This window comes from Vanellus vanellus (genome assembly GCF_965231255.1).
Source record: "Vanellus vanellus genome assembly, chromosome: 2".
Lineage (NCBI taxonomy): Eukaryota > Metazoa > Chordata > Aves > Charadriiformes > Charadriidae > Vanellus > Vanellus vanellus.
In genome coordinates this window covers 156,536,995-156,558,722 of record NC_138906.1, presented here as the reverse complement: position 1 = coordinate 156,558,722, position 21,728 = coordinate 156,536,995, and the positions used below count along the sequence as shown (strand labels likewise).

Sequence of the window (21,728 nt, the reverse complement as noted above, 5' to 3'; positions counted from 1 at the left end):
CTGCTCCCTCTCCCCAAAAAGCTATTTTCTAACCTAGATCAGTTCTCCTGACATAGGGAAAGGGACAGTGAGGCAGCAGGAATGAGGGGCCCAAAGCAGGAGGAGGGTGAGACAGCTGCTTTCCCTAGCACTGCCAGGTTAGAACAGCCACAAAACTCTGGCTTAAACCAGAGGCAGACTTGTTATTTGAGGTGACTAATTGTTTGAGGAGCTCAGCTTTGATGCACCTCCGAATGCACCTCTTTCCCTTGGCAGAGACTGAGTGCACCTGAAACTCTGACCACTTCCCCAAGATACCCCAAAAATCTCCAGTCTAGGTAACCACTGACTTCAAACCATTTCTTGTGCACGAGGTGCCCCCGGAGCCCCGCAAAGTTTCCCACATCAGAAGGTAACGATGGGCAATAACTCGGCAAGGAGTCATCACCGGGTTTCCCAACGGTGTCTGGACACGGTCCCCTTTGTAGTCTCGACGTCTCCAAGCAGCGACCTTTGTGGTCCTTGAGAAAACAGGACGGGGGAATGAGAAGCTGATCCCTCCCCTTCCCCCCCCCCCCCCCCCCCCCATTCTCCCCCGGAGGGTCCCCGCCGGGGCACGGCGGGACAGCGCAGCCTCCAGCCCGGCTCCGCGCACCGGCCCCGCTGCGGCAGCGCGTCCCCGCCCGGGGGTGTCCCCGGGCTCCGCGGTGTTCCGCTCACTTCAACAGTGCCACCTAGTGCCTTTTTCACGTCATTTCAAGTGGAAACGAGGGCTCAAAAGTGGGGAAATCCGCCTTTGAGGCAGAGAGGAGTTACAAAGGGAAGGAGCCCGTCCGTGCGAGTGAAAGCTGCTGGCAGGCGGCAGACGGCGGGGTGTGCTGTTAACTGCTGATGCCCCTGGCTAACTGTAAATCATCAATAAAGCATCGAGTGAACATTTCTGTGTTTTTTTTTTTTTTTAAGAAAAAAAAACACTAAAAAAACCCAACAACCCACCACACCACAATTTTCCAGTTCTTAAATTGTCTAATGTGTTTCCTGGCTTCTTTTAATGCAAGTGGCATGGGTATTAATGCCACTGGGAGCTTCTCTGGGTATTTACTACAGCAAATCTTTCCGAGAGTGAATGGGTAAAGCAGGGTTGGAAACTGCAAAGTTCATCCATTCATAGAGGCAATTCCCTTATTAATAAAAACCAGCAGCAGCAAAAACCGTCGCAGCCAAATAGTGGCTGTGGGAGGGAGTCGCACACCCCAAGCTTAGAGATGCAGGGAGAGGGGAAAGTGGGGGTTTCCCCCTAACTGCGGGGCACGAAGAGGAAATCAGGTGGTGGCAACATATGTGTATTGCATTTCTCTCCAAAATTTGCAACTTAGCTAATTGAATTCCTGCCGCTGAACTGGTCCTTGGCTGAGATCATTTCAATGGGCAGGGTTGGTTTCTTTTTTTTTTTTTCCTCCTTACAGGAGTTCCCTCCCCTCCTTCTTCCCATCCTCCGCCTATTAAAACAACTCAAGTCTCACTTGTTAAAAGACCCCATAACGTGGAGGAGGCAGAAAAGCAGCAGCAGCAGGAAAGAAAAAGACGTCTGGAAAATATTACCCGTTTGCTGCTGCTGCTGCTGAGAAACCTCATTGAAACAGTTACTCGGTCAGCAAGGCATCACCAAAGAGACTTTATCTGATGCTGTACATCTCAAACTTTCAGACGCTGCCTTGCAACTTCTCCAGGCTCCAGGCTAGCCGGGTTTGAAATAAGATCTTCAGCTTCGACCACGAGAAACTAACTCCTAATTTATTACTTCTAACTTTTTATTATTATTATTATTTGGAAAAAAAAAATCCCACAACTTTGAGCTAGAAATTGAAGCAAAGAAAGACAAATACATGATAATTGTGAAAACACGTGGGAGAAAATGAGTAGGACTGAATAGCCTTAAACGATTTTTTTATTTTTAATTATTTTTTATTTCTGAGCGTCTCAATAAGTCCCTGAAAAGTGCGATTTGATCTTTTACCTCAAACTTGGAAACTGTTCAGCGGGAGCAACGGTACGTGAGACCACACAGCTGGCTGGAGCCCCTCTATGACCAAAGGACAGAAGGACAAACAAGGTAGGTGATTTATGATTACGCTTCTGTCACCTCAAAAGCAGAAGACCCCCTCCTCCGAACCCCACTATGCGGGGGAGGAAGCCCGAAAAGGATCCCCAAAACACGAGTGGGGCTGGGGAAGGATCTTACCGGCTCTACGCTACACCTATTTCAGCAATGAATAGGACGGCAGTGAGGATGAATGAGGTTTTCAGCTTCAACCCCTCCTCCGTGTAATCCGTTTAAGATACTGCTGAGCTCTACGATTTGAAAAAAAAAAAAAAAAAAAAAAAAAAAACAAAACCAAAACACCAAAACCTAACCAAACCTAAAACTGAACTAAAATCGAGCAACAGGTCAGGCAGCCGCTCGGCTCAGCCCGGCGGGGCAGACGAGACCTGCCCGCGGCCCAGGCTGGCTTCTCCCCCGGCCCTCCCCTGCCTCCGCATCCCGGGCCGGGAGGGGGGACGTGACAGGAGGGGCGGGAGGGATGGGACCGCAGGAAGGAAGGCGAGGAGGCGGCCGGCGGGAGGAGGGTTGAAATCCCGCCTCGGAGGGGAGAAACCGGAGCGACCGAGCCGCCCGGGCGCCGCGCTGAGCCCAGAGGGCGGTTTCCCGCGGGAGGGACGGGGAGAGGAGGGGTGCGGCGGGGCGGGAGCCGCAGGCTGCCCGCGAACTTCCAGCGCTGCGCGCCCGAGCCCGGCCCCGCCCCGCCGGGCGGCCCCGCCGGCGAGACCCGGGCTGGCGGGGCCCGGCTGAAGGAGGGTCACGCCGGTCAGCGGGGGGGAGCGGGGAACGGAAGGCGAAAGCAGCTCCAGCGAAGCCCGGAGGAGCGCAGCCCGCCCGGCGTGGGGCGGGGAAGGCCCCCGCTGCGCCCCGCTCCCCCCCGGCAGCCCGCGGGGGTCCCGGCTGCCCCCGCCAGCCCGGGCACTGCCGGCGGCGCCCGGGCGGGAGCGGGGAACGCCCCTCCCTCGTGACGTGGCAGCGCGGGGGATTCCCCCCCGGCGCCCCGCCCACCCGCTGTGACGCAGGCAGCACCGCCCCCATTGGCTGCGGCGCCGGGCCGGGGGTTCCCCCGGAGGAGGCGCGCGGCCGCGGGCTCCCGCGGTGTGCGCCCCGGTGGGGCCTCGGGGTCTCCTTCCCCGCTGGGCGCCCCGGGGGTGGCCTTCCGCGGAGCGCGGTCCCCAACGGCCCTTCCCTGCGCCCGCCCGAGTGCCGGCTGGTGTCTCCTGGCCACCGCCCAGACCCAGCTCTGGAGAGCCCTGCCAGGCTCCACAGCAAAGAGGGGTGGAAGGGAGGGTTTACCCCATTTCCCTGGCCCGAGGGAAGACCCCAAAGTACCGCAACACTCCTGGTAGGTGTTGTCCAACCCCTCCTCCAGGGCCTGCAGTGACCCCACATCTCCCAAGGCGTAGCCGCTCCTCCGCATTAGCACTCTGCATCGTAGTCTCCTTCCTTGTGGATCATTTTTCCATAGGCACGCACGCATTTTTTTTCTCCAGTGCACATTGCATGTAACACGGGTGCCTTGGGGCTTCCTTCAGGGAATGGATAGGCCACGTCATTTGGGGATCGCTTCAGAGAATGGATAGGTCATGTCACTTGAGGGTGATGGCAGTGAGACGTGTTCTCTTTCCCTGAAAAACTGCTCAAAATCCAGCCCCCACCAAGGTTGGAGGAGTTTTGTAACTGGTGTCAGTAAAGCCAGGATTTTCTTTCATGCTAGTAAGTCTCTTATCCTACACGCAAGTGCAGAAAAACCTGGGAAAAGGTTTTCCCAGTAGGAAGAGCAGCTCTACTGATTCAGTGGAGCTTCCCATGCTAGTTGCACTCGCAACAAACTCAGCAGTTCATATTTACAGTGTGAAAGCAAATTTGCTTCATTTTATTACTGCTCAAGATTAGCGTATAAAGCGGCAAATTAGTCCTCCATTCAGTGTAGCGGGACTTGATGAAGTCAAACAAGATATGACCTCTGCTTTATAAATGACTTACAGGATAATAAGCTATGAACACCAAATACCTATTTATTTGCTGGACTGAGGCATGGAGTAGTCAGTTTTGTGCCAAAAGCATCCATGGACTTCATAACCAGCAACCAGAAAACATCTCTAAACTTGATTTTTTGTTTAACCGCAATCCAAAATGTCTGAGTACAAACATGATTTACTTCTTGATTTATTTCTTAGAGCATTTGGTAGGAGGGGGGAGGGGTTAGCCTTCTTTTGGTTAATTTAACAACCAGTGCATCACTGTCTACATTAGGGACAAACCCAACCAGCAGCTGTAGAATTCATTCCACATTGATTACTCAAACCTATAAGAGACTAAATTTGGGCAGTTTCGTGGGAAACATACATTGAGCAGACAGGAGATTCTTGATTTACTGATCAAAGCCAGTGCATGCAGATACATTTTGCCATCATTGCTAATCCTGTTCTTTATTTTAAACCTAACCCCAGAGTTAATTTTAGTCTTATGCGAGCCCTTTCCAGAAGATCAATGGCATGACAAAATCTGGAAGTGATAAATAACCAAAAGCACCAGATATGGTAACTCTGCTGTATTAAAGATGTACAGATGTAACTTAACTTTTCAGTTTCCTCTCTGCAGGCTGTAAAATAGAAGAGGGAGTCTGGACAGCTATTTTATGCTTGTAATTAATGTGTACCTGGAATCATTTGTACATCAAAGATCAATGGTTTATTTTGCCGCCAAAATAAGGCTAATAACAAATCTAAAGATTGGCTGAACAACTGTAAGGTTCAGATACTGTTTGTGTATACAGACAGTGTATATGTATATAAGGCCAGACACAGTACGTGTCATGCACACACACGCTCACGCATGCACTCAAACACGCTCATGTCATTCAGGCAGTGGACCTGTTGAAGCCAACGCTATTGTTCTCACAAGTGAGGAGTTTTAAGGCTTATAAAAGGTGATACTCCTCCTTTGGTTGTGTGCAAAGCAGCCCCCGGTAGCTGCATGCACACACACATACAGCGTGTGTCAGCTTTTATGTCACCAACCTCACCGACCCCAGGCATCCTGCTGAGTAAGAGTTGCATGTTTATTACAGGCAAACCTCTACTGACTATACCTTCAGGTGAATACAGGCAAGGAAAATCGGAAGCGGCGCGTTGGGTTTTGTTGGGGGTTTTTGAGGAAAAACAGTTCTATGGAACTAGGGAACCGGTAGGTCCCATATCACACCAGAAAAAGTACCATTACAAATAGCAGTAACTTAAGCCTTATGGAGGGTTCTGTAGACCTCCAAGAACCTCCTGCGTGACCATGATTCCCATTGTACAGGTGAGGAAGCTGAGGCAGAGAGAGGTGAATTCACTTACCCAGGTCACCCGGCAGGTGACCCACCTTAGCAACACTAGGAACAAAATCCAAATTGTCTGGGTCCCGGTCCACTCTTAGATCCTCTAATGTAAGAAACACAGTGGTTAAGCAACGACCCATCAGACAACCTTCATAAGGGAGATTAATCTGTATAAAAAATTTGTCAAATGTATGCATACATTTTTATCATGAGTATCCCAGAATACTCAATCTGGGAGCAAAAGCTTTGCAGATAAAGATATTTTTTTTTACGCCTGCAGTACAGAACTGCAAGATAAATTATTCACTGATTTCCCTCTTCATCAAAATACTTAAGCGCACACTTATCTTTAGTGACATACTTAAATGCTTTGCTGAATCCAAAGCCTCAGCACTGTGGTTCAGAGGGCCCTGACTAGTACACATGCAAGAATTCAGCTTCTATACAGGCATGTAAAAATGAGACATTTACAAAGGTTTTCGGTGCTCAGCACTTCAACACAGATTTGCAGGCAAGTCTGACGTGCAGATATTCTATGTGAGATTGATTTGTATTATCAATTTATGTTGGATCAGGAGTGCGCTATTGAAGCCATTGCTACAAGTGACCCCCCCCAGCCGAATTGCTTGGGTTTGTATTGTGAAGCGGTCACTGGGCACACAAACTGGGTTCCCCTTGAATGAAACTAATTGCAAGATGTACCCTCGGAGGGCACTTTTCAGACCCTAATGGGTTTTCAGTCCATGGGGTCTGACTAAACTCAGTTCAGAGCAAAATACGAGAATGGAGGGAGGGTGGAAGTTAGGCCCTCAGCACCAGGTGCTCCTTTTTACAGATCTGTTCCCATAGTTTTGGACTATTTGTCAATTTGGCCAAAGCCCTAGACACCTAGAGAGAGGCAGGGCTCTTTTGAATCATCAGAGGTGAAGGGGATAAAATAAGCACACTTGTGACTGAACCTTTACTGTTGTCACCTGGACAAATATTGACTTGTGCAGTGTAAGGTATTCTAAAAATGTGTTCGGCTGTTTGGAATTAATAAGTGCTAATTCTTTCAAACAACCTTCCAGATCGTTACATTATATGTATGAACTTCCTGCGTCTCCCCCTCTTGCTTTTTAATCTTCTGGGGAAAAGCTGGCCAGAAGTACTACATGGCAATGTGTTTGAGCTTGTACATGAGAGATGACTTCTGAAACAGATGATGTAGTGAGCTGCATCCCATGTGTTGCAAGCAAACCTAACTTCAGTTTGACCTCCCATCAGTCACTGGTTCCACGTCCTGTATCAGCAGATGCCGGGGACCACGTGACTGCTTCCGTAGTCCTCAGGGCAGCTACACAACAGCTGGTGCAGAATAAGTGAACAAACTGCAGATAATATTGATGTGTTCAGACACCAATACACAGAGGTGTTCTGGATACGTATTTGCCCCTAGTCTGTTTATTACTCTCTTGATGTATTAGTAACACATTAAGCTTTTTTTTTTTTTTTTTTTTTCCTCTTCGCCTCCTGGCTTTGCAAAGGGATGAACTATCTCCGGGTCCTGTTACTCTCAGCGATGTGTGAAAACCGATTAGTAACCATATGGATGGACTGTGCTATATGATTTTGGAGGGGGGAAGAAATGATGCTTTACCATGGAAGTCAGCACTGTTCTTTGCTGAGTAAAGACCCAGTCCAAATCAGCACATAAGAACCTGCTGAACTCCAGTCAAGTGTCTAAATCTTATTACAGTTAGATCTATATACCATAACTACAGTTAAATGCTGGCCTAAATGTGTTTCAGAATAGAGAACTCAAGCATATTTTGCTATGTTCTTTTAATTTGAGATCTAAGGCATTATTCAGCCTGAGAAAGAAGTGGGATCTCTAGTGTTAGAGTTAATACCCCGGTCGTTACAGCTACAGCGTAGGTATCAGTCAACTCTTTGTTAACCTGAAATTTTTGATGAAAATAACACTAGAAGACTACAACTTTTAGTTATGCCAGTTGTTAATAGTAATGTAGAGTAAGTTCGCCTTCATCATAGGTGTGACCAAAAAAAAATACTCTATGTGTGGCTTTATCAGGATGCCAAAAGAGACACAATGCCAAGCAGTTCGCTGGGTGGACTCTGATGCAAGTGCATGGAAGGGTTCGTTTCTTGGCCATGCTTTGCCATAGGAGTCTCCAAAGAGAGGCACACGTTTCCTCCTCCTGTACGGTCACTACAAGGCCCATATATACTTGGGACAGCTTGGTGGATCAAACCGTGTCACTGAATCAGCAACAGCCACCATCATAGAATTAGGATTTAGCACATGGCTTTCATATTTCATTTCTACGAGGTGGGCTGGTTAGCACTGACCAGCTCCATCTATGGAAATAAACTGCTGAAAGATCATGACAATGAATTGCTCCGTAGTAGACTTTGAAGCCTCTCTCCATATACTCATGATGCGTACACAAACCTTGACGCTGTTTGCTGGAGGCTGCGTAAATCTTGTACTGGGTTCCACACTGCAGGTCAGTTGAAGGTGACAATAAAAGATTTAGGTGCCCATACTACAGAGTAGAATTAGCAGTCCTGTCTCAGGCTTCCTGTACAGTACAGGGGGGGACACAGGCACCTCCAAAAGGAGTCTGACACAGCCAGTGCAATCTTATCGCCCCCTGGAAGTCTCCTTCAGGATTGACAAAAAGCAATGGACCCTCAGACTTCTTTCAGTGCTAAATAGCTTTCACTCTTAAAAAAATAATAAGAAACATTGCAGGTACTGTCTTCCTCCTCCTGCTTTACAGAACTGGTTAAAAACCTGCCCAGAAAGTGCAAGATCCAGGTTTGACTCCAGAGACAGTGAGATAATCCACCAACTCACCTTCTCACCAGGTGAGGACCAATGTGCCTCTCCTCACTCCAACACCTGTTCCCGTGTAGCAGAAGTTCCACGTGTATACAGAAGGGACTTGCAATTACCTTTGTTGATGCAGGAATATGGACTGACTGCATGTCTTCCATGTGTTGGGCACCTCATCCCTAGCCTAGGTGGTACTTTTTTTTCTTTTTTGAAGTGCTGCAGTGCCTATTTCCCAGGACAAACTTACTGGGTTAAATCCCTCAAGGAACTGAAGACACTTTAGGGTGAGACATAAACAAAACTAATCTGCGCTGACTGTAGGAGGTGTGTATGGTACCCTCCACCAATTAGTCAGCTATTGAATAGGGCTGTGGTGATGGCAACTTTGAATATAAGCAATTACATTTTGCTGAAAGGATATTGCTAGGGCTTAGAAAGAGTGCTTATCAATGAAATAACTGCGGCTTTGAAAGTTAACGTAAGTGTTTGTCCTCCACCGAGCATCTGACATTTTTGACTCAGCTTGGCATTACTTTAGGCTTGCACTGTTAAGACACAGTACTGTACGGTGGTTCTCTGATAATACTTGATTTCAGCTTTGCGTGACAAGTTCAGGAAACTTCAGGAATGGATTTCAACTGATGTCTTATGAAGGATGTCCTTTTACATTTCACTGTATTAGGCCAGGCTAGATATTCATAGCAGCACCGTCTGACCTCAAAATCTCTGGTGCAGCTATTCCCTACCCTCGGTGCTAGTATTTGACTCAGCAGTTCATTTTTGGTCCCAGACTTGTACAGGCGTCATTTCCTTTTAACTTCTTGGCTCAATTATTGGAGAAGGGTGGAGAGTTTTTGGCTTCTTTGCCATTGTTTGGGCACGTTCAAGTTGATAAAGATCAGTTCTGCTGGGCAAGTTATCAATAGCTCACGTGCTAAAGCTTGAGAATATTGAGCAACTTTTTCCAGACTTACCCCGAGATTCAGTCAGTTAAAAGACTATACATAAAAACCTCAATGGCACATACAAAGGGGAAAGTTTCTTTGATGAAAGCCAGGAATTTAGATCAAAACACAGTTTATTTTCCCAAGGTTGACAGTGAAAGGATAGAAAAAAAAATTGCTGTTTTATTAAGACCAGAAATCCATTTCTTGATCTTAAAAGACTGTGTTTTTTTTGCGAGGGAGGGAAGCTGTGCTGTAATGACAAGATCAGACAATTCATTTCTTTTCTTTTTTTCTTTTTATGCAGAAACACTTCGTAGGAAGAGAAAAAGCAATAGCAAATTAATATAAAAGAAGCCTGGTACAGTACGCAGTCAGTCAAATGTAAACGCTCCAGATCTTAATCTAAATGCTATGAGCAATACCCATACAAGTGGTCCATTGATTTCAGCCATATAATTCTTAACGTAAGCAGACTTCAGCTCCTACTCGCTAATAGGAATTTTCTATTTCTGGCAAGAGAAGAGAAGTACTGGACCCCGAGTGGGAAAGCAGAGTACAACTGCACCGTTAATGAAACATTTCCTTGATGTTTGTGACCTTCTGCGTGCTTGAGGGATTAATAAACACATAGGCTATTTGACTTCAAGGTAATCTAGACGGGATCCATTGCTTAATCTGTTTTCTAAAGCCAGTCTATTTGGGGCACTGAGTTTTAATTCACCTATAGTGGTGGCAAGCGTAACCTATCTTTATTGGGCTTCTCTGTGACCCCCGTTGTGAAGGACTTTCAGACAGGGCAGAGCAGGGACGGTCCCTTTTGCTGGTGGGTTATTACAGCACCTGTCGGAGCCCAGCCATAAGCATTCAAGGAAGTCCTAGAGATAGGGTCCGATTTCTTTAACAGTGTCTCCAAATATACATTCAAGAGGCTTCCTCCTGTCTTGAAATTTAAGACCCTAAATAGCCAGTGGAAAAAAGCATAGTCTCCGTGACTTCAGACTTTGCGCTCGCCTGGTTTATTTTTATTTTGTAAGTGATTCTGTGTTGACTCTTTTTTTTCCAAGCCTGTAACTTTTCAGACAGATATATAATTGATGACAGCTATGCTGCTACAGCTTGGTAGTATTTTTTCAAGAAAGAGTTAAAGACATATATGATGTAAGGAAGTGCCGTTCCAACTTCAGCTTTGGCTAACAGATGGTGAAACAAGCATGATCAGCAGACGAGCAGGATGATAGCAGCAGGGAAAATACGAATAATAGTAAGAAAACACAAATAGTAAGTCCATTGCTCTAAGAGGCCCTAATTGGGCAAAATATTCAAACATGGGCCTCAGATTCATTGATTTGCAGTGCACTTGCTGCGTTAGCCTTATACAAACATTAGCCGTTTTATGCCCTTAAGGTCAAACGCATCAATTGACATAAAACCTTGTCATTAACTTTACCGTAATTCTGAGAAAGCTGTTGCATAAAACGGTTAACGTAATCGTCAACAACAAGCAGTTAGGTAGCCATACGTTCTGCCTGCCTGCACGTTTGTCCGTTGCTTATCTCAAGAATACCAGAGCACCCCCCACGCCAGCTAGCTGCTCCGTAACCCGCAGCTTAGGTTAGAAGACTTTACAGCCAGGTAACCTAAACGTGCAGAAGTTGTCAGAATCAGCTGATGTTCTAATGAATTTCTGAGTTCAGGGTGGAGTCTTGGCGCTGTTCAATTAATGCGTGCTTTTGCCACAGGCTTAATCTCAGTCAGGCTTTAGCCCTATACACACATGCTCACACGTGCATATATCTATGTACACAAATGTATGAATAATACATTTTTGCAATGGTATTGAGAAGACCTTTTAAAGCAGATGTCTGATTATATAAATATAAATTATAAATATAGTCAGACATCTGCTTAAAAAATTATAAATACATTCAGACATCTGTTTTAAGAATGTCTTTCCAATATTTTTTGCAAACATAACTAAGTGACAGAAGCGATTCAGGGATGCAGTCATGACATGGACGGGGGATGAGGAGGGGCTGCCCAGACATCAGCTGTTCTGCTCGCCTGTGACCATATGAAGTGAGTGGTGACCCAAAAGCCCCTTCTCCAACCCTCTCAGGGTAATACGACAGAGCGTCTCATTCAGCAAGCCCAGGCTGCCGAAATAGGATCCTGACACAGACAGCACCTTCTGTGAGGACATTACACATAGTAGAAAACATCCCTGGTATCTTGAGTGTATTTGAATCTTACTTTACACGGAGGAAATACTGCAAAGAGATGTTGAGGAAGGTGATGCAGTAAGTCCGTGACACAGCCAGAAGCACAGGGTGTTTCTGTTGATGCTGAGCAATATGTTTTAGCCAAACCTACCCCTTACGAGGTCTTATATCAGCAAGCGGTGGCTCTGCTAACGGTTTCCGTGCTTCTTTGCAGATGTATTGTGAGAGGTTTATATGTATCCTGAGAATACTTGGAACCACGCTCTTCGGGGTGTCCCTCCTGCTGGGAATCACCGCTGCTTACATCGTGGGCTACCAGTTCATCCAAACAGACAACTACTACTTCTCTTTTGGACTCTATGGTGCTATCCTGGCATCACATCTCATCATCCAAAGCCTGTTTGCCTTCCTAGAGCACAGGAAAATGAAGCGGTCACTAGAGACTCCAATCAAGCTGAACAAAACAGTTGCCCTTTGTATTGCTGCCTATCAAGAGGATCCTGACTACTTAAGAAAATGTTTACTTTCTGTGAAAAGATTGACCTACCCTGGAATTAAAGTTGTTATGGTCATTGATGGGAACTCAGAAGACGACGTTTACATGATGGACATTTTTACTGAAATCATGGGTAGGGACAAATCTGCCACTTATATCTGGAGTAATAACTTCCACGACAAAGGTCCGGGTGAGACGGAGGAGTCTCACAGAGAGAGCATGCAACATGTATCTCAGCTGGTCCTGTCCAACAAAAGTGTTTGCATCATGCAGAAATGGGGTGGAAAAAGAGAAGTAATGTACACAGCATTCAAAGCACTGGGGAGAAGCGTGGATTATGTACAGGTAGGTATTAGAGCACCAGGTCAGTGCCAATTCAAACACACTTTGAAAGAAAGCAGCTTTTGTATATTTTGTGCAGCATGTTAGAGGCCATCCTGGTCCCTGATGAACACAGTGCTCCTTTCAGTCTGTTTGGAAACAGCTTGACCGTTAAAAGCATATTTTGCTACCTTTTAAAATGGTCAGTCTATCTGTGAATATGTTAAATCCGTGCACCAGCTACTGGAGAAATCTGAAATCCTTCCTCAGACTTCAGTACTGCCCCCTCATCCAAACGGTTTGGCTTCAGACAAAGCCAGTGGGCTCCTGAAGACCCTTTCACTGCTCCTGTAGGTCAAGATCTCGGGTAAGGTTTTATTTTGTGAGGTTGCAAGCAGGCAGACAGGTATTTGGTGGCACTAGGGAACATCTCGCAGCAGTGGTGGAGTCTGTAAAAAAGATGGGGATATTTTAGAGGCTTCGAAGGCTGTGCAGAGTATTCAATAAAAGCGTCAATGTGCAGCCTTGAAAGAAGGATTTCTTCAGCTGAAGCCTGAAGGAGCTTTTGCTTCATCACTTACAGCTGCATTACCTCACTCACCGCGACTTGGCCTTTAAAGCCCTTATGACACTATTCACTTAAAAATGAATTAGGCTGGGTCCTCTCTCCCTGTTTCCAAAGCAGCAGAGACACATTTCTTTCCAGCTGCCTTGGATCCCGTGAAAGATTTTCTATGTTTTTGCCTTACACATGGAAGCGCTCCTCGGTCCTGCAAACAGCCCTGCTGACTGCGGGAAGGGGAAGAGGCTGTGTGTGGAGGAAGGCGGGTGGGATCGGGGCCTCTGGGTGGACACTGAGGATCCTTCCTTATTGATCAAGGCCAGCAAGCCTTATTTGGCTAATCCCACTGAATATGAGACGATCTTCCTAGTTAACCACCCTTGGCCCTTCCCACCTTCTCCTGATCTCAGAGCATCCAGCGGTCTCCCCCGGTGCCGCAGCAGCAGCTCCCCATGAGATGCTCTCCGCTGGCTCAGGGCAGCTGCGTTGCTGAGCCGTATGTCTTTCTGGGGTCCGTGCCCAGCCTCGTGCTGGAGTGTGTATGCACGCTGCGCACGGCGCAGCATCCGGGGGCACAGCATCCAAGGGATGCGGACAGGGTACCGGTAGCTGGGCTGAGCACAGCGAGTCCTCCACGCACAGGAGGGACAGAAACTGAAGGGTGCTGGGAACTGCTCTGTTATTGCAGCTGGGAGAGTAAGGGAAAGATTTAAAAACCGTCCCCTGCCACTTCCAAAATTGAAACTGATTTATTCTCTGAAAACAATGGGCTTAAGCTCTCCATTGTCTGCACTTTGGTTCTGTGCTGTGAGGGACTATGATGGGATAAAAATGCTGGGTTTCTTTATTAGCATGGTTTTATAATCACTTTGTGCAGAAGTATCAGATTGCAGAGAGAGAAGGCAGAGAGGAAACAGATTCATTGCAACCTTCCTCCCTCGGTCCAGCTCTCGCATTTGTTCAGGGAGCCTGGAAAAAGTGTTTCTATTTCAACAGTCATAGCATAAACTGAGAAAATGGAAGAGTCTGGTCTTTCAGTCAATTAACACTCCTGACTTGTTTTAGAAGTCCTGATGAATGCGCCAGGGACTGCAGTGCTGCTGTAAGCAGCCACCAAATGCTGCAGTAATGATTGATGCCACAATCACCTCTACGGTCACATCTACATTAGAAATGCAGCACCTTGGCGGCCCTGGGTATGACACAGTCATGACACAATGCAGCTAAAATGTGGCTCTGTTTTATGAATGAATGAAGGTTGAGAGATTTCAAATGTTTTTTTGGGGGTACCCATGGTAAATTAGTTTAAACAGGCCCGATGTTTTAAGGGCTGAACAATCTGCATCGATGATCGAGCACTTAAAAACGTGGGCCAGTCAGCACCACTGCCCACCCTTGAAACCGTGGGCCTTAAGGTTCTTAAAAGACACCTTGGGGTTATGGACAGGCAATCATAAGCAGTCAGACCAATGCAGATAACGAGCTGTTGCTCATTAATGGCGTCTCATTAAATACCTGAACTTGCTGTGAGGGCTTATTTGCCTCCTGGGGGAGGTTAGGAGGATGCGAGCCATCAGGTAGAGGAGTTAAAACTGTCAGATATCGTCAGTGCAGAGCTGGTTGGGGAAGCCAGGGTGCAATTCATCTTGGCTTGGTGCAGGTACCTGTGTGGACAGTCCAGCGCAGCCTGAACTTCTCAGAGCAGCTTGGATAAACTGCCACTGGTTATAACGAGTATCTGAACAGCTCGCTTTAGGTTGACTGTCCCTTTCATGCAACTCTATGACCCAAGGCAGTAATTTCTAGGTCACTCAGCCCTTGTGTGGAAAGACGGCAAATGGGCTCTTGGGCCGTGCTGGGCTACCCCTGGTTTGAGAGACCTCGGTGTGTTTTATTTGGATTCCAAAGTGTCGGCCTTTCTCTGGGCATGCCCTCTTTTCACCTGCAAAAACCTCATCCAGATGGAAAATGATGGTTTGTCAGGTTTGCCCCAGAAACCCAGGCGGGTCCGCTGTGCCGACGTGCACAGGACACATGCTGGTAATTTGTAAATATATCTACTGTTTTCAGGATTCCTCATCTCATATAAATTGTGCTGCTTAGGGGCAGGTCTTTCTGCTGTAGATAAATGTGCCTGACAGGGTGGGGGAGCTCAGCCACACCAAGTGACAGGCGCCAGAGGGAAAGCAGAGGGGCTGGGGAGAGACCACCACTCATGGTCATAAGAAGTGGGATCAGTATTGCTGCCTGAGCCCTGGGTACTCAGCAAACCACAGATTCCTTGTGCAAAACACTCGGCAACGGGGCTGTCCAGGAAGTCCCAGGCAGAAATATAGGCATCCTTCCCCCTCTTCAGCAGAATGGGTTTGCTCCCTTTTTATCACCAAGTGCTGCCACTGATGACAGCTTTCCACCAAAGCTGAAGGCACACCTTGGCCAGGTTACAAAGGTGCTCCTCAGAATGAGTCCTCAGAGGAGAGGAGGCGGATGCATCAAGTTAGCAGGAGCTGGAGATGCTTGTGGTTTTTCTCCTGACCGAAATATGAGAGCTTTGATCAGGTTTCTCCTCTCAGCCTCCTCCAAGTGAGCGTGGAGGGGAGCACGTTGGCAGACACTCAGCTGCATCCCGAGCTATGCAGCCCAATTATCCCGCGTTGCCTCCCTGCTCGAGTCTGGTCCATAACAGAGCCCCCAAACACTCTTCTCTTCACAGACCAGGCATGAAGCTTTCTGCTCTCCTGGAGTGAGGGGACTTAGGCTGAATTGAAAGGTTGGATGACAGGACATCAAAATTAGGATACCCGATATGAAGCCCCACCAGAATCTCATTTAATAGGTTATTCATCAGAGCTACTGACTTTTGCCCCTATCGTCCCCATCTGAAATCACAGGAATGCAATGTGAGGATAAACTGGAAACAGCATGAGAATTTGTAAGGCAGGATCCAGCCGGCCAGAGGGGTGTTTCTGGGACAGCCTCCTCTGCTCCAGTTTCTGGGCGGCTGCGAAATGAGTTTACACACGATGGGGGCACCGCTTGCAGCAGCAGCAGCTGCGACAAGGAGACACCCGCTTGTTTTAACCAGGCTGCAGCCCGTGTCATTCGCCTCTGAGCAAACGAAAGCAGTGCCAGCTGCCTCGCAGACCGGCCAGCCTCTCCGAGTCCTCCTCCTACTCTCCGGGGGAAAGCCAGTTCCTAATGTACACAGTGTTTAGTTGACTAGGAGTGTTTGTGTGGCTGAAACTCCTTGTGTGTATCATCTATTTCTGCCGTGGTCTCGTGGAGTACTGCACTTCGGCACTCGCTCCTTCTGGCCTTGCATATTTTTTACAAGAATGCCAGAGGAAAATAGCAAATAATTTCTATATATCAAATGTCAAATCCCTGCGCTACTAATAACACACCATGCATCTAAAATTAAAAATGAGTTTGTTCTGGAATCCAAAATACACATCTTACATGAATTGCTAAAGCCTTTTGTGAGCGAAAGAACTATTAGGTTTCTTCCCAGACTTATAACAAGTGTCTGGAATTTAACTCCTCGCTCCTTCCCTCATATGGCAGCGGGAAACATTTGACCGGGGTGCTCCAACTGTGCAGCCGACTCAGGGAAACCCTATGTCAGGGCTCAGCAGGAATCTGCCGCGCACCCACAAACATTGTCTTGCTCTGCAGTGCCCGTCTCTGAGAGCGTATCGCTTATGCAAAGGAGCCAGCCCAGTGTGCCAGTAAAACAAACAGAGCTGATACAGAAGAGAGGATTGTTTGCATGCACAGCGCTAACGAGCGCTCTGTTTTGTTCAGCGCCACTCCTTGCTGCCTGATACAAATGGTCTTTAACAGAAGTATCAATGCAGACTCCAAAGTGAGACTTAATTGCACTCAGGAGAATATGCATACAGAGTTACGAGCATCACTCACATGATTTTTATTTTCTTCTCTAGTGTACTTCTTAACCCATTTTTGTTCTGGTTTTGTCTTACTTGTAGGTCTGTGATTCAGATACTATGCTTGACCCAGCCTCATCAGTGGAGATGGTAAAGGTTTTAGAAGAAGATCCAATGGTTGGAGGAGTTGGAGGTGATGTGCAGGTCAGTATGACGATTTTGAGATTAGCAGAAGGATTTCAGCAACTATTGGCACTGTAACAGATTTCCCTGAGTGGAATAGTTTTGAATGTATTGTCGTACCATTATAGGGGCTCTTATGAGACCTTTACCTTTCTGTTTGTTGAACAGAAACCCTTATTCTGAGATATGAGCACCGTATGGTTTTAAGACTCATAGAAGGGGAACAAAAATTATTCTCCCCCATATACGTGAAAAGTGGGGCACTGGCATTGTCAGGGTTGTTGTGGCATCTTTGAGTCTCTGGGTATAACTGCTTGCTCAGGGTACCAAAGAAAAGCTATAGGGGAGCAGGGAATTGAGAACAGGTCTCCCAAAGCCAAGTCCAGCACCCCAAGCACTTCAATTATGTTACCACTGGCAGCCAAGATTGTTAGGAATAAAAGCCTTTTTGAAATGCAGTGCGCTATACACTCTGTGTATTGTTGGGCTTCCTCTGCATCTCTGTCAGGCAGGACAATGGAAAGCCCCCAAGTCAGCCCAGCTCCACTTTTGTTAGGGTTTCCAGCACTGCCGAGTTTGGCTGACAACTACAGCAAAAGGCTGTTCATTCCATTTCATACAATTGCTTCTGCTGCAATTTATAAAGAAAAATGCATATGAATATTTCAACTGGCCTTGGGATCGGTTCCCCGTACTCAGCTGGGCTTTTATGTGAGACGGAGGAGAAAGGGCCATCTATATGGGTGAGCACTTACTAATGAACGCCCCAGTAGTCAGAAGCATTTCAGGCATGTGGCTCTAAACTCCAGAAATTAAGATTCCCACAGAAGCCTGAATATCTTTGCAGCTCTGGGCTGGCCACGAACCAGGCGTCACACTCGCCCTACACATGGGAGACGCCAGGCACGTGTGAGTACAACTGGAAGGAGACTGTATGGGCTCAGCTATGACAGTGAAGGTTCTTAAATATCTGCAGAGAGAGAGAAGGACATGTGTCCTCTGGGAGGAAAGGTGGCAGAACGAAGTCTCTGGCCTTTCTTTTTTCCTAATTCACTTTCCAGCATACACCAAATACATCTGAGCCAAGCTTGAGCCTATCCCTGAGCCCTGCTGCTTCTAAAATACTCTGGAATTAAGTTGAAACAGAAACAAGTTGGGCCCTTGGTCTTCAAACCTGACAGAAATTAGGGCCATTGGAGAATAACACCATTTTTTCCTAGTTGCAGAATACTGCTTTGTAGATGTAGAAGGCCACAGGTTACGCTGAAAATCCCCACACTGAAAAGATACCGGTGCAAAGCTGCCACGGCCGCCCTGCCACACGCTTCCTTGCCACATTCACCAGCACAAGATGTGTGCTGAGAACACAGATGTGAAGACATGGGCCCTATAGAGCATGGCTCTGTTGGAGTATCACAATATGTTCTGGGGCAACATAACACGGCTTGTACTGCAGAGACAAATCAGAACAAGTTGTTCTTCAGAGGGCCTAATGTCAGATATGGGGACGTAGTCTAGGGTCAAGCCTCTAGGGCGAGCCTTATGATACCAAAAATGTAGGTCAAAGACCATATGCTCAGCCTTTATCATGCTCTGGAATAGCTTTAGGAGGGCTGGAAGAAGTCCTGTGAGTCCCAAAGATGTGGTCAGGGGGGAGAAAGAAACAGGAGGCCGCATCTGGGACTCCACCATCTCCTCTCGGGAGAGGCTGGGACCAGCAGGTCTTTAACTGGGGGTGAAGGGAAAGGAAGAATGAGCCAGAAAAGAAGGCTCTTGGTGGAGAAGAGGAAAGGTTGCAAGGAAAAAGAGAACATTTCGGTGGAACAGACTTTTGAAGGCTTAATCTCGCCTTTCCTGTCAATGTCCTGGACTGTACAGGTAATTCCCAGATTTGTCATGAGTTGGACACAGGAGCTAGGTTCCCCCTGTATTTCGGCTAATAATGCTCTAGTCTCTGCGAATTCCTTATTTACCCAATGTGTGTATTTGCTTTCTCAAGAGCTTATCTAAAATGAAAACTTTTTGTATTTTGCAGATTTTGAACAAATACGATTCCTGGATATCTTTTCTGAGCAGCGTGAGATACTGGATGGCATTTAACATAGAAAGAGCCTGTCAGTCCTATTTCGGCTGTGTACAGTGCATCAGCGGACCTCTGGGAATGTACAGAAACTCTTTACTCCATGAATTCGTAGAAGATTGGTACAATCAAGAATTTATGGGCTCCCAGTGCAGCTTCGGCGACGACAGGCATCTAACTAACAGAGTGCTAAGTCTGGGCTATGCGACAAAATACACAGCTAGATCCAAGTGCCTTACCGAAACACCGATAGAGTATCTCAGGTGGCTCAATCAGCAGACCCGCTGGAGTAAATCGTACTTTAGAGAGTGGCTTTATAACGCGATGTGGTTCCACAAGCACCATTTGTGGATGACCTATGAAGCTGTAATCACTGGATTCTTTCCTTTCTTCCTTATCGCCACAGTCATTCAGCTCTTCTACAGGGGAAAAATCTGGAACATCCTCCTCTTCTTGCTGACAGTTCAGTTAGTGGGCCTGATAAAGTCTTCCTTTGCCAGCTTCCTTAGGGGCAACATTGTCATGGTTTTCATGTCACTCTACTCAGTGTTGTACATGTCAAGTTTACTGCCAGCAAAGATGTTTGCGATTGCCACGATAAACAAAGCAGGGTGGGGCACGTCAGGAAGAAAAACCATTGTAGTTAACTTTATAGGACTCATTCCAGTCTCCATTTGGTTTACAATCCTCCTAGGTGGCGTAATTTTCACTATCTACAAGGAATCAAAAAAGCCATTTTCTGAGTCAAAACAGACAGTTCTCATCATTGGCACAATACTCTATGCGTGTTACTGGGTTATGCTTTTGACTTTGTACTTGGTTCTTATCACCAAATGTGGCAGGCGGAAGAAAGAACAACACTATGACATGGTGCTAGACGTATGATGTTTCCGTGGGAAGTTACCCAGAGAGTTGTAAAGCGACCCAAGGACCTTGTAGTATCTGTGGCATCAGACGAATGTTGCCAAGGGAAATGGATCATTGCTGCTGGGAATAGGACATTTATATTCCTCTGGGTTCATTTTCATCCTGCCAAAGTAAGAAAAAATAAAAAAATAAAAAATGATTTTTTTTTTTCCAAGGGGGAGAAAACACAAACCACACATTTTCGACCTGTTCGCAAGAAAATGGGAGAACTTCTATGTTTGTGCACTTTTTTATTGTGCATACGCCTGACAGTGTTATGTTCTATATACCTCACTGGTCATGCTTATGTGTGTGGACAGGAAGGAAAGGAGTTTGGAGAATCGAGAAAAGGATCTTACAACCCCTTGCAACCTAATTTATGAACTTCTCTTTTTTATAGTTGTGTTTATAGGAAGGGTCTTTTGTGTTAGGCTGCCAAATGTAATGCCAAAGGTAAATTTTAAGAGGCCATTGGCTGAGCTGTATTTTTATATTATTGTATTATTTGTGTGTGTGTATTTTTAAGCCAACTTTTTTTTTTAAATCACTTATTTTATATTTTACTATCTGCCAAAAAAAGCTGCCTCCCCAACACTTTGTTCTTTAGCCTTTTTTAATACATTTAGGAAAAAAATCATACTTCCTCCCCCAAAATTTGTGCTGAAATGATTTTGTTCACAACAGAAAGACTAAAAGGTCTCTCTGCATTTTTGCAACTGATGAATGGTTATTTCTGTGAAAAAAGCATTGAAACGTGCTCTTTGAAGACCTTTATTAGGAACGGCCCAACATTGTCAGTTTTTGCATACAAGCATATTTGTGTGTAAAAAAAAAAGGCCAATGGGGTAGATATGTGCAATTTGGGGTTTTGTTTTGGATAACATTGTAAAAGGGAAATTTGCTTCTCTGCTGAGAGCATCACACCCCTGTCATGCGCAACAGCCGCAAGGCGAGGCAGGCCTCGATGCCATTGGAGAAGACATTGCTGTAGGAAAGCTCCCACTGGTTTTACATGGGACTTGAGGAGTCAAAATCTTCTGATCTGGAGAAATATCAGACACCCAAAACTACTATTGATTTCACTGATGGTCGTAGTTGTTCATAATCTGCTAGTACCAAGCAGACAGGTCCGATTTTTGAGTTTAAAAAAAAAAAAAAACACGGAAGGAAAATTTATCATACTTTCATAATGTGGGTGTCTTACTATAAAACTTCTGCAGTGCCCTTCACAGAGTTTACAGAAAGTACAAACATCAGTTTCTGTGATGTTCAGTGTAATACAGACCCCAGTACTGAGCTCAATAATTTCTATTTGACTAAAGCATATCTACCAGAAAAGAAGCCAATTTTTTTTTATCAGAAAACATCAAGTCATAGCAAATCCATCACTTCCTTGGTGCCTAGTAATCGGTCTTGGACATTTATTTTGGACCATGGTTTTGCGAAATAATATTCGGGACTAAATTCTGCAATCCTTCACCAGCCAAAGGAATGTGGCATTGAGCCCTAATATATTTTATAAAGAGCAACAGAAAGCCAGCTGCATACAGGTATATGCCCTTTTTAGTTTCTGGTATTAAAAGCACTGTGGTAAAGCAGAAATCAGCATATGATGCTTAAAGAACTTAGAAGCATTTTCAGCTTCTCTTTTTTTATGCAGACATGGATAGATTCTGCTGTAGAATGAACTGCACACACACTACCTTATTTGTCTGATTATCTTGAGGTACATGATTGCTTGAAAGTCATACTAATATTATGTTAATGATTGGAGAGTTGATTCATGTTGATTACAAAATAGAACAGTATTAAAAAGAAGCAAAAGAAACAGTAAAAATAAAAAAAAACTTGACTATGCCTTTTAACTATTTATGATGTAA

General features: G+C 46.0%; 1 protein-coding gene across 1 annotated transcript; it reads left to right on the top strand.

The window, feature by feature from the left end:
• Nucleotides 1-1,946: 1,946 nt before the first annotated feature.
• HAS2 (hyaluronan synthase 2) lies at nt 1,947-20,490 on the top strand. Its single transcript, XM_082479807.1, has 4 exons — nt 1,947-2,092; nt 11,628-12,254; nt 16,782-16,883; nt 18,898-20,490. Exons 2-4 carry the CDS (start codon nt 11,628-11,630, stop codon nt 19,825-19,827), a joined length of 1,659 nt encoding a protein of 552 aa, XP_082335933.1. The 5' UTR covers nt 1,947-2,092; the 3' UTR covers nt 19,828-20,490.
• Nucleotides 20,491-21,728: the final 1,238 nt, after the last annotated feature.